The sequence below is a fragment of the Meriones unguiculatus genome, chromosome 12 (genome assembly GCF_030254825.1).
Source record: "Meriones unguiculatus strain TT.TT164.6M chromosome 12, Bangor_MerUng_6.1, whole genome shotgun sequence".
Classification (NCBI taxonomy): Eukaryota; Metazoa; Chordata; class Mammalia; order Rodentia; family Muridae; genus Meriones; species Meriones unguiculatus.
In genome coordinates this window covers 52709045-52727063 of record NC_083360.1, presented here as the reverse complement: position 1 = coordinate 52727063, position 18019 = coordinate 52709045, and the positions used below count along the sequence as shown (strand labels likewise).

The 18019-nt window shown below is 36.8% G+C and overlaps 1 protein-coding gene across 4 annotated transcripts in view; it reads right to left on the bottom strand.

Annotated features, from left to right (window-relative positions):
- Positions 1-5558: 5558 nt before the first annotated feature.
- Positions 5559-18019, bottom strand: part of Frmd3 (FERM domain containing 3) — a 178977-nt gene continuing 166516 nt past the window's right edge. Inside the window, exon 15 of one of the 4 annotated variants that reach the window (XM_060365719.1) lies at positions 5559-6065. In XM_060365719.1, coding sequence (XP_060221702.1) covers positions 6052-6065 — 14 coding nt within the window. In that variant the 3' untranslated portion in view covers positions 5559-6051. Of the gene's footprint in view, positions 6066-15648; positions 15950-18019 lie in introns of those variants that run through there. The other 3 variants (XM_060365721.1, XM_060365720.1, XM_060365722.1) reach the window with 3 other exon arrangements.

Genomic DNA, 18019 nt, shown 5'->3' with positions numbered 1-18019 from the left:
TCTGGTTGTAACAGTTGGAAGATTATGCTTGCTCCTTAACTGGGAAGCATAGTAGAGCTGGCAGGCTGAACAACACAGCCAGTGTTTACACAGTGTATAAAAGGGCTCTTCCTGAAGACACAACGCTGCAGAATCTTCCTGACCCAGAGAAACAACAAGATATCTGAAAGGAACCCTGATGAGGACCCAGTGTTGACTGTGTAGCAGAAGTCAGATGCCTCAAATCACACCAATGACTCATTGCAATGAGTATTTGCAAGTAAAGCTATTTGGGCAAAAGTGTGACACACTGCCACATACCATAGCTTCTGCAGCAAGATGTATTTGTTTATTATTTTTGTTGTTTTTATTTTTTTTCATTTGGGGGAGGTTGCAAGAGTGGATGGTGGCAATGGAGAGACAGGGAGATGAGTATGATTGGGTTACATGATGTGAAATTTACAAAGAATCAATAAAAAACTTAAAAAATCCAGAAAAATCCAACCCCCCAATACATCCTGACCACACTCTCCCCTTCCTCCATTTCTCCCAGCCCTCTTCCCCAGATCCACTCCCCCTTTGTTTCCCTGTTTCCCTTCAGCAATGAGCAGGCCTCTAAGAGACAGCAGCCAAACATGACAATACACACACACACACACACACACACACACACACACACACACTAAGACAAGGCAAAATTCCTCTTATTGAGGATGGACAAAACAACCCAAGAGGAGGAAAATGTTCCCAAGAGCAAACAAAAGAGTCAGAGACGAACCTGATCCACAGTTAGGAGTCCCATAAAAATACCAAGTTAATAGCCATAACATACATGGAGAGGACCTGGTGCAGACCCATGCACTCCTGTGTTTGCTGCTTCAGTCTCTGAGTCCATATGAGCCCTACTGAGTCCATCTTGGTCTACTCAGTGGGCCAGGTTTCCTGGTGTCTTCCATCCCCTCTGATTCCTATAGTCTGCCTCCTCTTCTTCCACAAGGTTCCCTGAACTCCGAGGGAAGAAACACCATGGTGATCAACAATTTAGAATCTCTGCGTAAGGGCTGTCTAAGGGGTCTCTTCAATCAGTTCCATCTGCTGCCAGAGTAAGCATCTCTGACGATGACTGACAAGGCACAGTTTATGAGTATATCATTAGGAATCATTTCTTTTTTTTTTTTTTTTCAGTTGTATTTGGATTGGTGTGCCCAGTAGGTATGGTTGTATGTGAAATAATGGTGGAATACACAACTCTGTGTGTGGTTGTGTGAGTGTATGAGAGCAGGGGCATGTTTTTGTGTGCTTGAATGTATGAGTGTGTGTCAAATGTCCAGTGAATGTATGAGTGTATTTGAGTAGGTGAATACAGATGAGTGGAGAATGTGTGTGTGTGTCATTGTGAGTGTGTATTTGGGTATTTCTGTGTTTGAAAGAGTATAAGATGGTGTGAAACTCTGTGATTGTATAAAAGTGTGCCATTTATTGATAGTGTGTGTTATAGTGTGTACATGTGCATAAGCCTATGAATGGGCAATAGTGTAAGAATGTGTGTGAGTCGCAAGTGTGTGGGAGTATGTTTGAGTGTGTGCTCAGGGTTTGGTGTTAGGGTTTGGTTTAGGCATAGGGTTACATGTAGTGGTTACAGAAGGGCGAGGGCATGTGTTCGTGTTTTATTTAGCCTATGGCCAGCTTTACAGTTCTGTCAAGGACAATGTTAGACTTAGTGTCAGGACTTAGTTTAGGCACAGGGTTAGATTTAAGGTTAGGATTATGTTGCTAGACGAGTGTAATAAATTAAGACTGTGCTAACCTTTACAGCTAGACTAAGGGTTATAGTTCAGTTGAGGCTTTTAAAGAGTATTCTTTCACATTTTATGTAAATGAATGTTTTACTTATATGTGAACCACATCCTGCAGTTCCCTTGCCCTGAAGTCCTGAAGTAACACTGGTTCCAAAGGAGTGGAAGTTACAGATAATTTATACCACCATATGATCCTTAGGAAACCCCACAGGATGCCTGAACAAAAAGCCAGTGCTCTTCACATTTGACCTCTCTCTAGTCCCCTCAGATTAGGCTTATGGTTAGGATTTAGAGTAGGGTTAAGGTTAGGCTCCGTCTTGGGTTAGGATTAGGGTTAGTGGTGTGGTTAGGGGTGGAGCTACATCTGTGATTACAGTGAGAGCTTGGGGTTAATATCATCAGGGTTAAGAATGGAGTCAATCGAAGATATATGAATGTACTTACTATTATCAATGGTATTTAGGGTTTGTAACAGTGTGTGAATGTGTGTGGTTTTGTGTCTGTATGTGTATGCTTAAATGTGCATGTGTCTTGTTTTAGTGTGTGTAAGTGTGATACTAAGTAAAAATGTATGAGTTTGTCAGTATCTCCGTTTGTGCATGTATGAATATTTGAGTATATAGTCAATGTGTATGCATGTATGTGTGGGTTCGCTTTAATGTCTGAGTATAAGCAAGCATTTATGTTTCTATAATTGAGAGTGACTGCATGCATGTGTGTCTGTGTGTTATGTGGCTTTGCATGTAGGATTGTGTAAGGGTATCCAAGTGTTTGTGAATTTGTGAGAATTTAAGATCAGGTGAGTGTGTTTAGGTATGCTGTATGTTAGTGTGTGTGTTACTGTTAGTATGAGTAAAAAATATGAGCATGTGAGTGTGCAAGAGTATGACAACAGGGTATGTATGACTGTGTTTTGAGTGTGTTTGTATGTGTATGACTGCAGAAAGGCATGTTGGGTTTGAAGAGTGCAAGGGTGTGTGAATGTGTCAGTGTGAAATGTTTAAAAACCTGTGAATGTGTGAATATGTAAGAGTATGTTAGAGTGTGAAAGGATGTATGAGGACATATGAGTATGTGAGTGGAAGAAACTGAATGCACTTGCATGTGAAAATGTGTGTGGAACACTTGATAGCATGCAAGAGTGTGAAAATCTGTGATTGCAAAAGTGCATACAATTGATCATCAGTATTTGTGATTATATATGCATTATTGTGTAGTTCAACTGTGTTTGAACTAAGCATGTGGTTCTGTGTCAGTGTGAAATACGTGTGTGTGAATGCAATACTATACAAATGTTGGAAAGTGAATGTATGAGTGTGTAGATGTGATTGTATTTGAAAAAGTACATATAGTAATTTTCAAATGTGCATAAATGCATAACAGTGTGTGTTAGTGAAATGATTGTATATTTGTGTTTGACTGAAAGAATGTATAAACATGTGCAGGAGTGTATGTGTGAGAGAGAGGCTGTGGGTGAGGAATTCTATCTGAATATTTGCTTACATATGAGTGAGGTGTAGGGCTCTTATTAGGATTAGGGCTAAGGTAGTGGTTGGGGTCAGGCTGATAGTTTAAGAAAGCTTTAATTTTAACTTTAGGGTTATGGTTAGAAATAGGAACGTGGTTAGGGTTAGAGAAAAATTTAGGGTAATGCTGAGAGTCACTGTTAGGGACAGGGGTAGGTTCAGAGCCAGCCTTAGGTCTAGGATTAAGGTTAGAGCTAGGTTTAATAGTACTGTTAGGCGTGGGTTAGGTTAGACTAAATATCAAGGTTAGGAATACAGTTAAGGTTATACTAGGGATACAGTTAGGATTATGAATTTGAGTAGAGTTATGGTGAAGACTGTGTGTGTGTGGGGTGTGTTTGGTCAGGTGAAGAACTAGTTTCAAGAATAAGTTTAGAAGCCAGGCGTGGTGGCATACACCTGTTAACCCAGCACTCAGGGAGGCAGAGGCAGGTGGATCTCTGTGACTTGGAGACTGGACTGGTCAACAAAAGTGATTCCAGAACAGCCATAGATATACAGAGAAACTTTGTCTCAAAAATAAATAAATAAATAAATAAATAAATAAATAAATAAGGTCAGGGAAAGTATTCAAAAGAGTTAGAGTTTATGTTACTGCTAGAATTCAGGCTATGGTTTTGTTTAGGATTAAGGTTAAATTTAAGATATGTTTAGAGTTAGGGACAGGGTTAGAGTGATGATTATGGTTAAGGTTAATGCCATGAATAGGTTGTGTTAACATTAGGAATAGGATCAGAGTTACATAAGGGTTAGAGTCTACTGTTAATGTTAAGCTGGGTTAAGTTTAAGGTTAGTTTAGAATTAGAGTTAGGGCTAGGTTGTTGTTATGGTCAGGATAGATTTAGGGTTAGTGTTATTATTAACATTAGGGTTAGACCTTGGGTTATGACTAGCGTTAAGTTTAGGCTTAAGGATAGTATATTGTTGTGGTTAGGATAGTTTTTGGCTTCTGGTTATTTGAATTAGCATTAGGTTAAAACATTGAGGCATGATGGGATTATGATTAGCCTCATTTTAAGATGAGGGTTAAAGTTTTGCATAGAGGGAAATTGAGATTTAGGGTTATTAGTATTAAAAATAAGTGTTAGTGTTATGATTTTAATGCATGTATAGTTTGGGTTTGTGTCATGGGTATGTCCATGTTGTAGTTGAGGTTAGTGTTAGGTTTAACTCTTGTGCTTGAGTAAGGGTTCTTGTTACAGATAGGGGTGACATTAATTTAAATTTTTGCTAGAATTAGGATTTATGGTTAGAATTAGGAATAGTATTAAGGTTTGAATAGTAGTAGAGATAGGAACATGGTTAGTTTTAAGATAGGAATGGGCTAAGGTTAGATTTAAAATGATATTTAAGTTTAAGACAAAGCTAACATTAAAGTTAGATTTAGGGTTATCATTAGGGATATAGTTAAGTTTAAGTACAGGGTCATACTTATTGTTAAGGACATGGCTATGGTAAGGGAAGTACTTCTTACTGTTCAATTGTAAATTTTAACTTAAACATTTCTTCTTTGTAATTTATAATTTTGTGTCAAAACATATGCTACAAGTTATTGTAGTGAATTACTTGTTTTGTCTGTTTAGTGCTGAAACTTTACCTAGGGCTTCACCCATGCTACATAAGTTTGATCACTAGACTATGTCCCCATCTTCTGAGTGCTGCTAAGTGAGAAAGCTATGATTGCAAAGCAGTACTTCTACTCTTTAAATCTGTCAAGGATACAAAAAAAATCACAGAAGAGCAGCTGAAAGAGTGTATCTAACGCATACAAAGTGCCTAGAACAGTGTTAGATGATTTCTGTTATGACATGCCTTTAAAAATATCTTGACACCAAGAAGCACTGTAATTATATGGTCACCACTGTAAACCATAGCCTGAATTATTGTTTGCAGAACTTTAACCTCCAACCATGTTATAAAATTTAAATTGACTGACAGAGGATAGAGTTTATTCAAATGGACAAAATTATAGGAGACCTAAACAAGAATATTGAAATTTTAACTACTTCTGAACAATGCAGCTTTCACACTTCATGTGAACTAACAATGTTTTCTTAATGTTTTCTCTACCCTGAAGAGTATTCCCCTTGGAAATTTAATAATCAAAGTAACAACTCAGTGAATTAGAAGAATCAAGGTTATGGATGGTAGAAGTTGTTAGAAATTGCAAGGTGTCTCAATATGAAATACCCACAGAAAATATCTCTTTATCTTATTAACAGTATTACTCTTTAACCATGAAAATAGCCCTGGTACCCCTTCTAAAGAGATATTTGCAGTAACTACGGCTGTAGAATAGGGATATGTGGTTCCAGTCAACCCTTTATTAGTTACTGATTGATTCCTAGTTTCTCCTTTCATATATGAAGGCTGTGAGGACCCATGTTGGTGAGAAACATCTTTGGATACCAGAGACTTAGCCAAGACCAACCTTCTGTACACTTTCCTTTATTTTCATGACACTGGAAGTTAAAGTTCCTAAGTATTACCCAGCACCATGCCACTATTCCAATTCCCAGTAGATAAAAGACACAGAAGATGGTTCAAATCAGCTTTACTAATGGATGGGCCAGTGCAACTGAAGTCTGAGGCTAATAGATGTTTCTTTCTTCCTCTCTGAAGTGATGACAGCTGAGCCTTCTTTGCTGGCTTACAAATTTATCCACACAGTCAGAGAGAGAGAGAGGTTGGAATGTGGAGAACTGGTATTGGATGGGTCCACCATGCGCAGGTCCTGCTGAGTCTGTTTATGGCAGAGAGACTGGAAGTCCAAAATCAGGTCCAAGACAGACAGGAAAAGAGAGAGAGAAGTAGGAGGATAAGTGAGCAGAGACCTTCAGCACATTATTTCCCTCAAGTAGAGAAAGTCAGCCCAAAGATGTTAAAGTCTCATCAATCACAACCATGCCTGAAGTTACCCTGCATGTAAAAGCATATTGCCGGTACTTGCTCTTTAAGTTGGGAATGTTGTGGGAGAGTCTGCTTAACTCTGCAGAAAGTATAAAGTAAAAATAAAAAGTGGATGTGGACTTAAGTTCCTAAGTCATCCAGCCATTGAGCATTATACTCTGTACTCACTTTGTTCTGGACTCTGTCCTAAGAGAGCTGAGTAAGACCGACTCAACATATTCAGGAAAACAGCTATAACCAGGGGCTGATCCTGCTTTACATATACAGAATTTCTTCTGCAGCTGTGCGAAGAGTGGGTTGAATACACACGAGAGGGGCAGCAAAAGTGCAACAGTAGAATTCTTTCAAGCATGTGACAGAAGATTTTCATGGCAAGCAGAGCAGAGTTAAGAATCTGATGCAACTCTCTCTGGAACAGGAACTCTTTTTTTTTTTTTCAAGACAGTAATGGTAACTCCTAATTTCTAGCACTCTGAAATCAATCATCTCTCCTATTTTCTGCTTATTTTCTACATATCTCTTTTTATTAATTACTTTTATGTACAATATATGTTGATCATATTCTTTCTCTTCCTGCAGCTTCTCTCAAGTCTTCAACTTCCTACCCAATCAACTATTCGTTTGTTCATTCATTCATTCATTCTCTCTCTCTCTCTTTCTCTCTCCAATAAAACAAAATTAAAGGCCACAACAGACAAACAAACAAACAAGACAAAGAAATACCAAAATCCAAAAAAACCCCACAAAAACCATGAGTCTATTTTCTGTTAACCAACTACTTCTGGGCATGGGGACTTCGGTGGAATACGGATTATTTACCTAGTGCCACTCCATTATAGAAAGCTGATTTTCCTCTTCCAAGCAGGTATCAATTGCAAATAGCTTCTTGGTTAGGGCTGGGAATTTGTGTCTAAATCTCAGTCTTAGGCTCTTGTTTGATTTGGATCTGTATAGGCCTTTTACATGCCTGAGTCTTTGTGAGTTTAAGTGGGTATTGATCCTATTGTGTTTTAAAGATCTTGTTTCCTTGGAGTCATACATGATCCCTGGCTCTTACAGTCTTGACATCTCTTCTGCATATATTCCGAGCCTTTAGGGGAGGGGCTTGATAATGACGTCTCGCTTAAGGCTGAGTGTTCCAAAGTTTTTCATTCTCTGCGTACTGTCCAGTTGTAGGTCTCTGAGTTAATTAACATTCATTACAAGAAGAGGCTTCTCTGATGAGGAATGAGCAGTGCATTTATGTAAGTGTATAGTGCTATGCTGTTAGGAGTAATTTTACTCCTACATTTCTTTAGCAGAATAATAGTAGTAGGTTTTCTCTTAGGGCTCATGGCCTATCTATTTTCAGGATGTTGTCCACTTAGCAGTGTCAGGTTTAGGTTCCATCTACTGGAGTGGGCCTTAAATCCAATCAAAAAGTGATTGGTTTCTCTCATACCACTTGTGCCACTATAGTACTAGTATACTATTACAGATTATGGGTTTGTAGTTAGGCAATATTTATGATTAACTTTCTCCTCAAGTATTGAACAGATTACCTTTTGCACCATGAATGCTAGTCAGTAAGGTGAAGCTTTTCATTGGGCACCAGATCAAGTTCTTTGTGTTTAATGACATAAGTAGTTGTGGAAGTTAACAAATAGCCTTGGCAATAAGTTGTGATGTTTTGTAGGGGTGTCTACGGGACCCCTTGACCAATGAGTCTAAAAGATGTAACTAATTCTAAGCACTTGGGGTTTTATTTGGTGGCATAACATGTCTAGTTGGGGTATTTTCTCTTTAATTATATGGTGATTCCATTTAAATTGATTTCATATATATATGTTTTAGGAAGCTTCTAGAATAGTAAGTTTTGTTATGACTTTTCAAAAGGTCTTTAGTGTTATTTGTTCTCCCTCCCCATATTCTCTCTTTATTCTGCCATCCCATTCCCCTTCCCATGTAATCCTCCTTTTCTATTCACCCATTTATCTCTTTATAACACTGCATTCTATTTTCTTTTCTTTGGAAGATCTTCTTCTCCACTGGACTCTTACTAGCTGCCTAACCTTTATGTTTATTTGGAATTAAACACAAATATCTAAAGCTTAATAGTTAACATTCATATATAAGAGAATACATGCAACATTTGTCTTTTTGGGTCTAGGATATGTCACTAAGGATGATATATTCTTGTTCCATTTAATTAAGAAATCATAAAAATTTCATAAGTTTTTCTTGGGTTATAGCTGAATAACATTATGTTGTTTTAATGTACTTCTTTTCACTATTTACTTACCAGTTGATGGACATATAGGTTGTTTCCACTTTCTGACTATTAGAATAGAACAGTAATAAAAATGGAGGAATAAGTATCTTTGTAGTATGTTGTAGAGTCCTTTTGGTATATGCCCAAAGTAGTATAGCTGGATCGGGTAGTAGAACAGTTTTTTGTTTGTTTGTCTTTTTGAAAAACCTCCACACTGATGTCCATGGAAGCTGTACCAGTTTGAACTCTTAACTGAAATTAATGTATTCTCTTTTCTTGCAGTCTTGTAATCATGTACTGTCATCTGTTTTATTGATCTTGGACAGTCTGATTGGGGTAAGATAAAATCTCTTGTATTTTTGGTTGTGAACCTTGCCTTTAATGGTTGAGTCATCTCTCCAGCCCAAGATGAAAGCTCAAACTACTTTTAATTTACATTTTTCTGATGGCTAAGAATGTTGAACATTTATTTAAGTGCTCTCAGCCTCTCATCTTTTGAGAACTCTATTTTTTTGCCTCATTTTTGATTGGGATATTTGTTTTTTTTTCTTCATTTTTTTAAAAGATGTATTTATTTATTTTATGTTTGAGTGCTCCATCTGCATGTACATGCCAGCAAAGGGCATCAGATTCAAATGCAGATGGTTGTGAGTCAACATGTGGTTACTGGGAATTGAACTCAGGACCTCTGGAAGAAGAAACAGTGCTATTAACCACTAACTCATCTCTCTGGCCCAATATTTGTTTTCTTAATGTTTACTTTTTTTTGGTATATTCTAGATACTAACTCTCAATCAGATACATAATTCGTAAAGATACCCAGTCCCTCCCTGTATGATGACGTTTTTGCACACATGATGGTATCCTTTGCTACACAGGTTTTTATTTTCTTTTGTTAGCTTTGTTTTTTAAACCTTGTGAGGTTCCATTTATTAATTGTTGGTCTTATGCCTATGGTATTGTTGTTCTGTTAAAAAAGTCCTTTCTTGTGTCAATGAGTTCAAGCCTATTCTCTACTTTATCTTTTATAAGATTCAGGGTATGTGGTCTTATGTTTAGGTCTTTTATCCTGGAGTTGAGTTTTGTGTAAGAAGATAAGCATGAACCAATTTTTATTCATCTACATGCCATCATCCATTTTTATTGAAGATGCTATTTTTTATTTTTTTCCACGGTGTATTTCTGGCTGCTTTGTCAAAAATCAGGTGTCCATAGTTTTGTTTTGTTTTGTTTTTTTTTTTAAATTATATCTGGGTCTTTGATTAGATTCCATTGTTCAATGTGCCTGTTTTTATGTCAATACCATTCTGTTTTTTAGTATTATGTCTCTGTAGTACAACTTGAAATATATGATAGTTATAGCTCCAGCAGTTCTTTTATTATTCAGGAAAACTTTAGTTATTCTGTATTTTATTTATGCTTCCACGTGAAGTTGAAAATTGTTCTTTCAATTTCTGTTAAGAATTGTATTGTGATTTTTTCTTTTTTATTTAATTAAATTTTTATTTTTTTATATTAATTACAGATTATTTACTTTGTATCCCAGCTGTAGCCCTCTTCTTCATTCCCTCCCAATCTGACTCTCCCTCCCTCTTCTCCTCCCATGCCCCTCTCCAAGTCCACTGATAGGGGAAGTCCTCCTCATATTGGGATTTTTTTAATTGTTTTTTTTTTAAGACAATGTTTGATGTCTTTCTCAGTATGTTTGTCATTTGCATATAGGAAATCTACTGTTTTATATATACACTAATTTGCTGAAAGTGTTTCCAGTTAGTTGTAGGGGTTCTCTGGTGAAGAAACCCCTTCTTCTTCTCTTCCTATTTGTATTCCCTTGAACTCTTTCAATTGTCTTAGTGCTCTAGCTAAGACATCAAGTGCTGTATTGAATAAGTATGGAGACAGTGGACATCCTTGTCTTTTTCCTGCTTTTAGTTGAAATGTTTATAATTTCTCTCTCTACTTCAGATAATGTTGCCTGTGGGCTTGCTGTAAATTATTTTTATTATACTGTGATATGTCCCTTGCATGCCGAGTCTCCCAAGACTTCTATTATAAAGGACTGTTTCATTGTATCAAAGGCCTTTTCTGCAGCTAATGAGATGATCATGTGGTTTCTGTTTTTCAGTTTATTTCTACAATGAGTTACATTTATTGATTTACATAGGTTAAATGTTCATGCATCTCTCAGTGGAGCCAACTTGATCATAGTGTGGAATCTTTTTTATGCATTTTGTAATTTAGTATGCAAGTATTCTACAAAACATTTTTGAACCTATAATGTGTTGGTTGGATAAAAATGGCCTCATATACATTTTATTACTTTGTCATTAACTGATAGAAACATTTTGGGAAATTTCTTAGTCTATTGCTGCTATTCTATTGCTGTGAAGAGACACCCTTGTTACACCCAGTTCGCAAGCCCCCAAAAGATCTACAGGAATCGACTCCATTGCAAAACACACAAGGGTCTTTTTATTGTAAATTACAAGCTGCAGCTTGGGCCCACAACACCCACCACCGAAGCGGTTAGTTGGATGATTTAAAGATTCTTGTCCCTCCCAGCATGCCCAAGGCAGGGGCGATTCCTGCCTGGCAAGCATCTATTGGTCAATATTGATTGGCTATAGGAAGGTCCCCAGACCATAATGACCTGGTGTCCCTCCCTAGGGAGATGGGCCAGTTTCCTAGCAACTGTTATCTCTAGTGGGTGGGGAAAGAATGCAGTAAGGTATTTCTTCCCCTCAGGCTATTACTGGCCCTCTCCACCCACCTACTTCAGGTCTTAATAATAGCTGCTAATTTATCTTTTGGTCTCTCACCCTGACCATGACAACTCTTGTAAAAGACAGCATTTAATTGGGAGCTTGTTTACATTTTGGAGGTTGTCCAAAATCATCATGGCAGGGAGCAAGGCAACACATAACCAGATGTGCTGGAGAAGTAGTTGAGAGTTCTACAGTCTCATCTGGAGGGAGGGATGGAGAGAGGGAGGGGAGAAAGAGAGAGGGAGGAAGAAAGGGAAAGAGAGAGAGGGGTGATACCTAGTATTGGCTTTTGAGACCTGAAAGCCCACTTCCAATGATGTACTTCCTCCAAGTCTACACCTACTTCAGCAAGGCAGCACCTCCTAACCTTTGCCATTCTTCCAAATAGTTTCTTCCCTAATGACTAAACATTCACATGTAAAAGTCTATGGGGGCCATTCTTATTCAAACCATCACAGGAAGTCTTGTAAAATGTGGCCTTGTTTGAGGAGGTGTGTCATGGGGGCGGGGGGGAGTGTCTTTGAGGCTTCAAATGTTTATGTCAGACCCAGTATCTCTCTCTCTCTTTGCCTCCAACCTGCAAATAAGATGTAAGCTCTCAGCTACTGCTCCAGTACCATGCCTGTCTTGTCTGCTTCCTGCCTACTCCCCACCATGATCACGATCACAAACTCATCCTCTGAAATAGTCATGAAACCACCAATATGCCTTGGTCATATGGTGTCTCTTCATAGCATTAGTAAAGTAACTAAGATATATATTCATAAAAAATATTGTTCTATAATTTCCTTTTTTTTTGTTGTTGTTGTGACTTTGTGTTTTTGTTATCAGTGATTAGGGTGGTTTCATAAAAAGAATTTGAAGCCAGGTGGGGCCGTGATGCATGCCTGTATTCCCAGCACTCAGGTAGGCAAAGGCAGGTGGATCTCTGTAGTTCAAGGCCAGCCTGATCTACACAGTGAGTCCAGGACAGCTAAAGCTACACAGAGAAACCTTGCCTTGAAAGAAAAAAAAAAAAAAAAAACCTAAAAAAACCAAATAACTTATAAAAATAACTTAAAAAGGAATTTGAAATATTCCTTCAGTTCCTACTTTTTGGAATAATTTGAGAACCACTGACATTAGTTTTTTTGAATGTCTCGTGTAGATTCTACACTGAATACATTTAGCCCTGAGCTTTTTTTGGTTGGAAAATTCTTAATTACTGCTTCCATTTCATTAGGGGTTTTGGGCTTATTTAAACAATTTATTTTACCTTAATTTAACCTTTGTAAGCCACATATATCAAGAAATTTAAAATATGTCATTGATTCTCTAAATTTTCTTGGTGTCTGTAGTAATGTCTCACTTTTTATCTCTAATTTTATTAATTCAGCTCTTTCTCCATCTTTTGGTTAATTGGGATAATAGTTTGTCAATCTTGTTGATTTTTTTCCAGTGAAGCAACTGTTTCAATTTTTTGTATTGCTTTTTTTTTGCTTATTTGTTTCTATTTTATTGATTTCAGCCCTGAATTTGATTATTTCTATCCATCTACGCTACTTAACTATTATTTATTCTTATTTTTATAAAGATTTTAGGTGTGTGATTGAATTACTAAAATGAGATCTCTCCAATATTGTGATGTAAGGACTTAGTGCTAAGAACTTGTCTCTTAGAACTGCATTCTTTGTGTCCCATAGGCTTTGGTATGAGATGTTTTCATTTTTACTCAATTCTGTAAAGTTTTTAATTTCCTTATAGATTTTGCTCTAGATCTATTTTTCATTCATTAGTGAGTTATTCAGTTTCCATGAGTTTGTGTACTTTCTGCATTTTTGTTGTTGTTGTAGATAGCCAGCTTTAATCCACAGTTGTCAGCTATGATGCTAGGTGGTATTTCAAATTTCTTATATTTGTTCAAAATTGCTTTGTATCTTAACATGTGCTCAATTTTGGAGAAAGTTACATGAGTTCTGAGAAGCAAGTGTTTTCTTTAGTTTTGAGTGGAATATTTTTTAGATGTCTGATAAACTCATCTGGTTTATGATGTTATTTGACTTTAACAATTTTCTGTTCATTTTTTATGGATGCACTGTCTATTGATGACAGTGGAGTATTGAAGTCATCCATTATCACTGTGTGAGGGTCAATATGTGATTCTTAGCTATAGTAGCGCTTCTTTTATGAAAATGGGCATTCTTGTGTTTGGTGCATAGATGTTTAAAATTGCACTATCCTCTTGATGATTTTTTTTTAATGTAGTAACTATCCCTATCTCTTCTGATTATTTTTGGTTTAAAGTTTATTTTTTTCAGATATTACAATAGCTTCACTTGTTTTCTACTAGTTCCATTTGTTTGGAGTGCCCTTTCCCACTGTTTTCACTCATGTCTGTCCTTGATGGTTGTTGTGTTTCTTTCTTTTTTAAAACTAATTTATTTACTTTTTTATGTGCATTAGGGTGAAGGTGTCACATCCCCTGGAATCATCATTATAGACAGTTGTGAGCTGCCATGTGGGTTCTGGGAATTGAACACAGGGTTTTTGGAAGAGCAGACAGTGCTCTTAACCACTGAGCCATCTCTCTAGCCCCTAGTTGTGTGTTACTTGCATGCAATAGAAAGATGGATACTATTATCTAGCCCAGTCTATTAATATGTCTTTTAATTGAGAGATGGGAACATTGAGTCATTAATGAACAATATTAATTCCTATAATTTTGTTACTATGGTATGGACTTTGTCTCTCTCTTTTATTGTTTGCTCTGGGATTATTTATTACTGAAGTTTTCCTTTAAGTGCCTTTTGTAGAACTGTTTTGGTAGGCATTGCTTAAATGTGCTTTCACCATGGAATTTTATTTTCCCTCTTTTGTTTGTAATTGATAAGTTTTGCTGGTTATAGTAGTCAAGTATGTCATCTGTGATCTTTCAGAGTGTGTATAACATCCATCTGGTCCTTATATTTTTCAGTCTTCACTGAAAAATCAGGTGTCATTCTAATGGCCCTTCCTTTATATGTTACATGAACTTTTTTTCTTGCAGCTTTCAATATCCTTTGTTCTGTACATTTAGTATTTTGAATATTATATGTCATGAGGATTTTTTTTCCTATTCTTGTCTACTTTGTGCTCGCTATGCTTTTTTTTTTTTTTTTTTTTTACTTTGATGTCTTTCTTTAGATTGGAATTTTTTTTTATTATTCTGTTTAAAGTATTACCTGTGGCTTTGAAATGGGTTTCTTCTAATTTCTGAGTACCTATTATTCTTAATTTTAGTCTTTTTATATTGTCCCAGAGTTCCTGGATATTTTTGCATGGGTATTTTTGTAAAGATTTTATTTATTTATTTTGTGTATCAGTGTAATACCTGAATGTGTGCCTGCATGCCAGAAGAGGGCATTAGATTCCAGTATAGATGTGGTTGCTAGGAATTGAACTCAGGACCTCTGGAGGAGGAGACAATGTTCTTATCCACTGAACCATCTCTCTATTCCCTGGATTTTTTTCTTTTCATTTCTTTTTATTTTTTTTATTTTTTTTGATTTAACATTTTCTTTAACTGAGCTACACAGAAGCAGAAAGACACACATGGTATATACTCACTTAAAACTGGATATAAGCCATATTATATAGGATAAACATGCTAACATCTATAGTCCTAAAGAAGCTAAACAACAAAGAAGACCCTAAGGAAAATGCTTAATCCTCATTCAGAAGGGCAAACAAGGTAGACATCAGAAGCAGAAGAAGACAGTGGGACAGGACAGGACCTACCACTGATATCCTCTAAAAGACTACTGATCAGGCTATCAAAGCAGATGCCAAGACTCATAGCCAAACTTTGGACAGAGTGAATGTAATCTTATGAAAGAAGGAGATAGAAAGAACTGTAGGGGACAGGAGCTCCACAAGGAGACTAACAGAACCAAAATATTTGTGTGCACGGAGTCCTGCAGAGACTGATGAATCAACCAAAGACCATGCATGGAGAAGACTTAGACCCCTGGCTCAGATGTAGCTCATGGGCAGCTCAGTCTCCATACGGGTTCCGTAGTAAGAAGAGCAGGGCCTGTCTCTGACAGAGACTCAGTGCCTGGCTATTTGATCACTTCTACCTGGAGAGGTGGCGTAACTAGGCCACAGAGAGAGAGAGAGAGAGAGAGAGAAAGAGAGAGGATCCAGACAGTCTTGATGAGACCTGATAGGCTAAGGTCAGATAGTAGGGGAGGACCTCCCCTATTGGGGGACTAGGTGAGGGACATAGGGGGGAAGAGGACTGGAGTGTGGGACCAGGAGGAGATGAGGGAGGGGGCTACAGCTGGGATAAAATGTAAATAATAATAATAATAATAATAATAATAAATTTAAAAAAAATATTTAACATTTTCTTCAACTGAGCTATTTCTTCTATCTTGTTTTTAATTTTTGAAAATTTCTCTTCCATGTGTTTTAATCTGTGAGCCTTACCTCTGAGTTTTTTTAACAGCCTGAGTTTTTCATCTCAAGGTTTACTTCAGTTTGCATTTTTAATGATTCCATTCATTTCTATTTTCGTGTCTATCATTATTTTTATTTTTTCATTCAGTTCATTAGGCATTTGTTTATTTACATCTTCAAGGTTCTTGAGTATATGCATACTTGCCATTTTGAAGTCCTTGTCCTGTATTTCAGCTAAATTTCTTTCCTCGGAACAGTTATTGGGGGTTACTGGCTTCTGGATGAAACATATTTTCTTTTCTTTAAAAAAAAAAAAACTTTTTTATTTATTTAATGTATGAGTGCTCTATCTGCATATATATCTGCATGAAAGAAAGGGCATCAGATTACAATATAATGATTGTAAACCACCATTTTGTTGCTGAAAATTGAACTCAGGACTTCTGGAAGAGCCGACAGTGCTCATTCACTGGGCCATCTCTCCAGCCTCTGAGATGTATTTTCTTTCTTTCTTTTTCAAAAAGATTTATTTATCTATTATATATACACTGTTCTGCCTGCCATGTACTCCTGCACACCAGAACTCATTACAGATGGTTGTGAGCCACCATATGGTTGCTGGGACTCAGAATTGAACTCAGAACCCCTGAAAGAGCCAGTGCTCTTAACCTCTGAGCTGTCTCTCCAGCCCCGCCATGTATTTCCCTGATTGTTTATGTTATTGTTTTGTTTTGTTTTTGAGATCCAGTTATCTGGAGTTGTGTCATTTGGAGATTTTTGTATCTTGCCTTTGTTGTGTGTATGTTCTTTTCTTTGGTTGTTGTTGCCCAATCTGAGTCTTAGCTAAGTGCGGTGCTGCAAGGTCCCTATTCCCACCCTAGTTTGGTGGTTATGCTTATACAGAGTAGTTCTGCATGTCATACGGGGAGTCACAAAGCAATGCAGTTGATCTAAAACAAATGGCTGAAAAGTGTGGCAGGGAGGAACTAGCGATACTTTGGATTCTGGATTTCCACCAAGTCCCAAAGGGATGGAAGTGGGCTGCGAGGTAGGCAGTGGTAGGCTTAAGGACAAGTCTGGAGAGACCTGAGTGGAGGACAGGAAGGAGGGTTAAGTGTGGTCTTTAATCTGTTTTTGAGTTTAATAATTTTTCAGACAAGGCAAATGTGATGGCTCTGGGTCTACAGTAGAAACAAGTTCTGTGTCAGCTGGAGTCATAAAGAAATGGAGACAGGTTAGAAGAAAAAAAGATGGCGGAGAACTAAGGGGGGCTCGATCAAAGCTCTGCACAAAAAGGACAAGTCCCAACCATATCGGTGTCTTAATACCAATAATTTGGCCAATGGTTTCTTTTATACTGGAGTGTGTTTCTCATGCTTATTTCTCTGTTTGGACCTTAGTAACTTCAGTAGAATAGTAGGCAATCTTCTCCATTACCTAACAAACATCGTCCTATAATTTCCAACCATTACTTTACATAAAATAAAACTGAATGATGAAAAAAATATTTTGCCCCAGAGTATTTTATTAGACAATCTTGCTACCATATTAACAGACATACAATCTGGATGTTGACATAGAAATGCTAATTTTACTATACAAAGATACAGCTCCAATAACAGTAATACGGCCCCCATATTTCTTGTTATTTCCAAGAAATAAACTCATTGCAAATTATTTCCAATGTTCATAAATATTAGACAAACTACAAAGTATGCTGTAAATACATAACATACATTATGTTTCAAACTCAGAAATATATGATTCTTTACCTATATCATTCTCATTATAAAGCTCATATTAGAACTAAAGAGAAGTGTGTGTACACTTACTTGCTTTCTCTTTCTCTGTGTACACAAATCCACAAACGTACACAAAATACTTGAATAAAATAATTAAGCACTTGAGAGTCTACAGATCATGGTATCTGGGAGAGAAAGGAACACTAGTATACCCAAAATTCCTCACCTGGGGCAAAATAAGCACAAGTAAGTATGTATGAAATGCATGTGGGCTATGTCTATATAAACACATATATATTTTATAAATACACATACACCATAATATAGAATATTCACATACTATGTACTTGCGTTGAACTCTCAATCTCAGAATTTTATATAGTATCTTTTGAAGAATACTTTCTTCACTTGATTCAAACAACTGATGAAACTTTCTAACAAAAACTGAATATTTCTTAAAGGCTTTCATTTTCTATCAAATAAATGATGTTATAAGATCCCCGTGTTGGGCTTTTTGGGTTTGTTTTAATTTAGCAGTCCTGACTCTGTCTTTCCCTAACAGTATTTCTACTCTGCAGCGAATTGTTCTTCAAGAGAAGGATGATGCAATCCACAAATTTTAAAACTA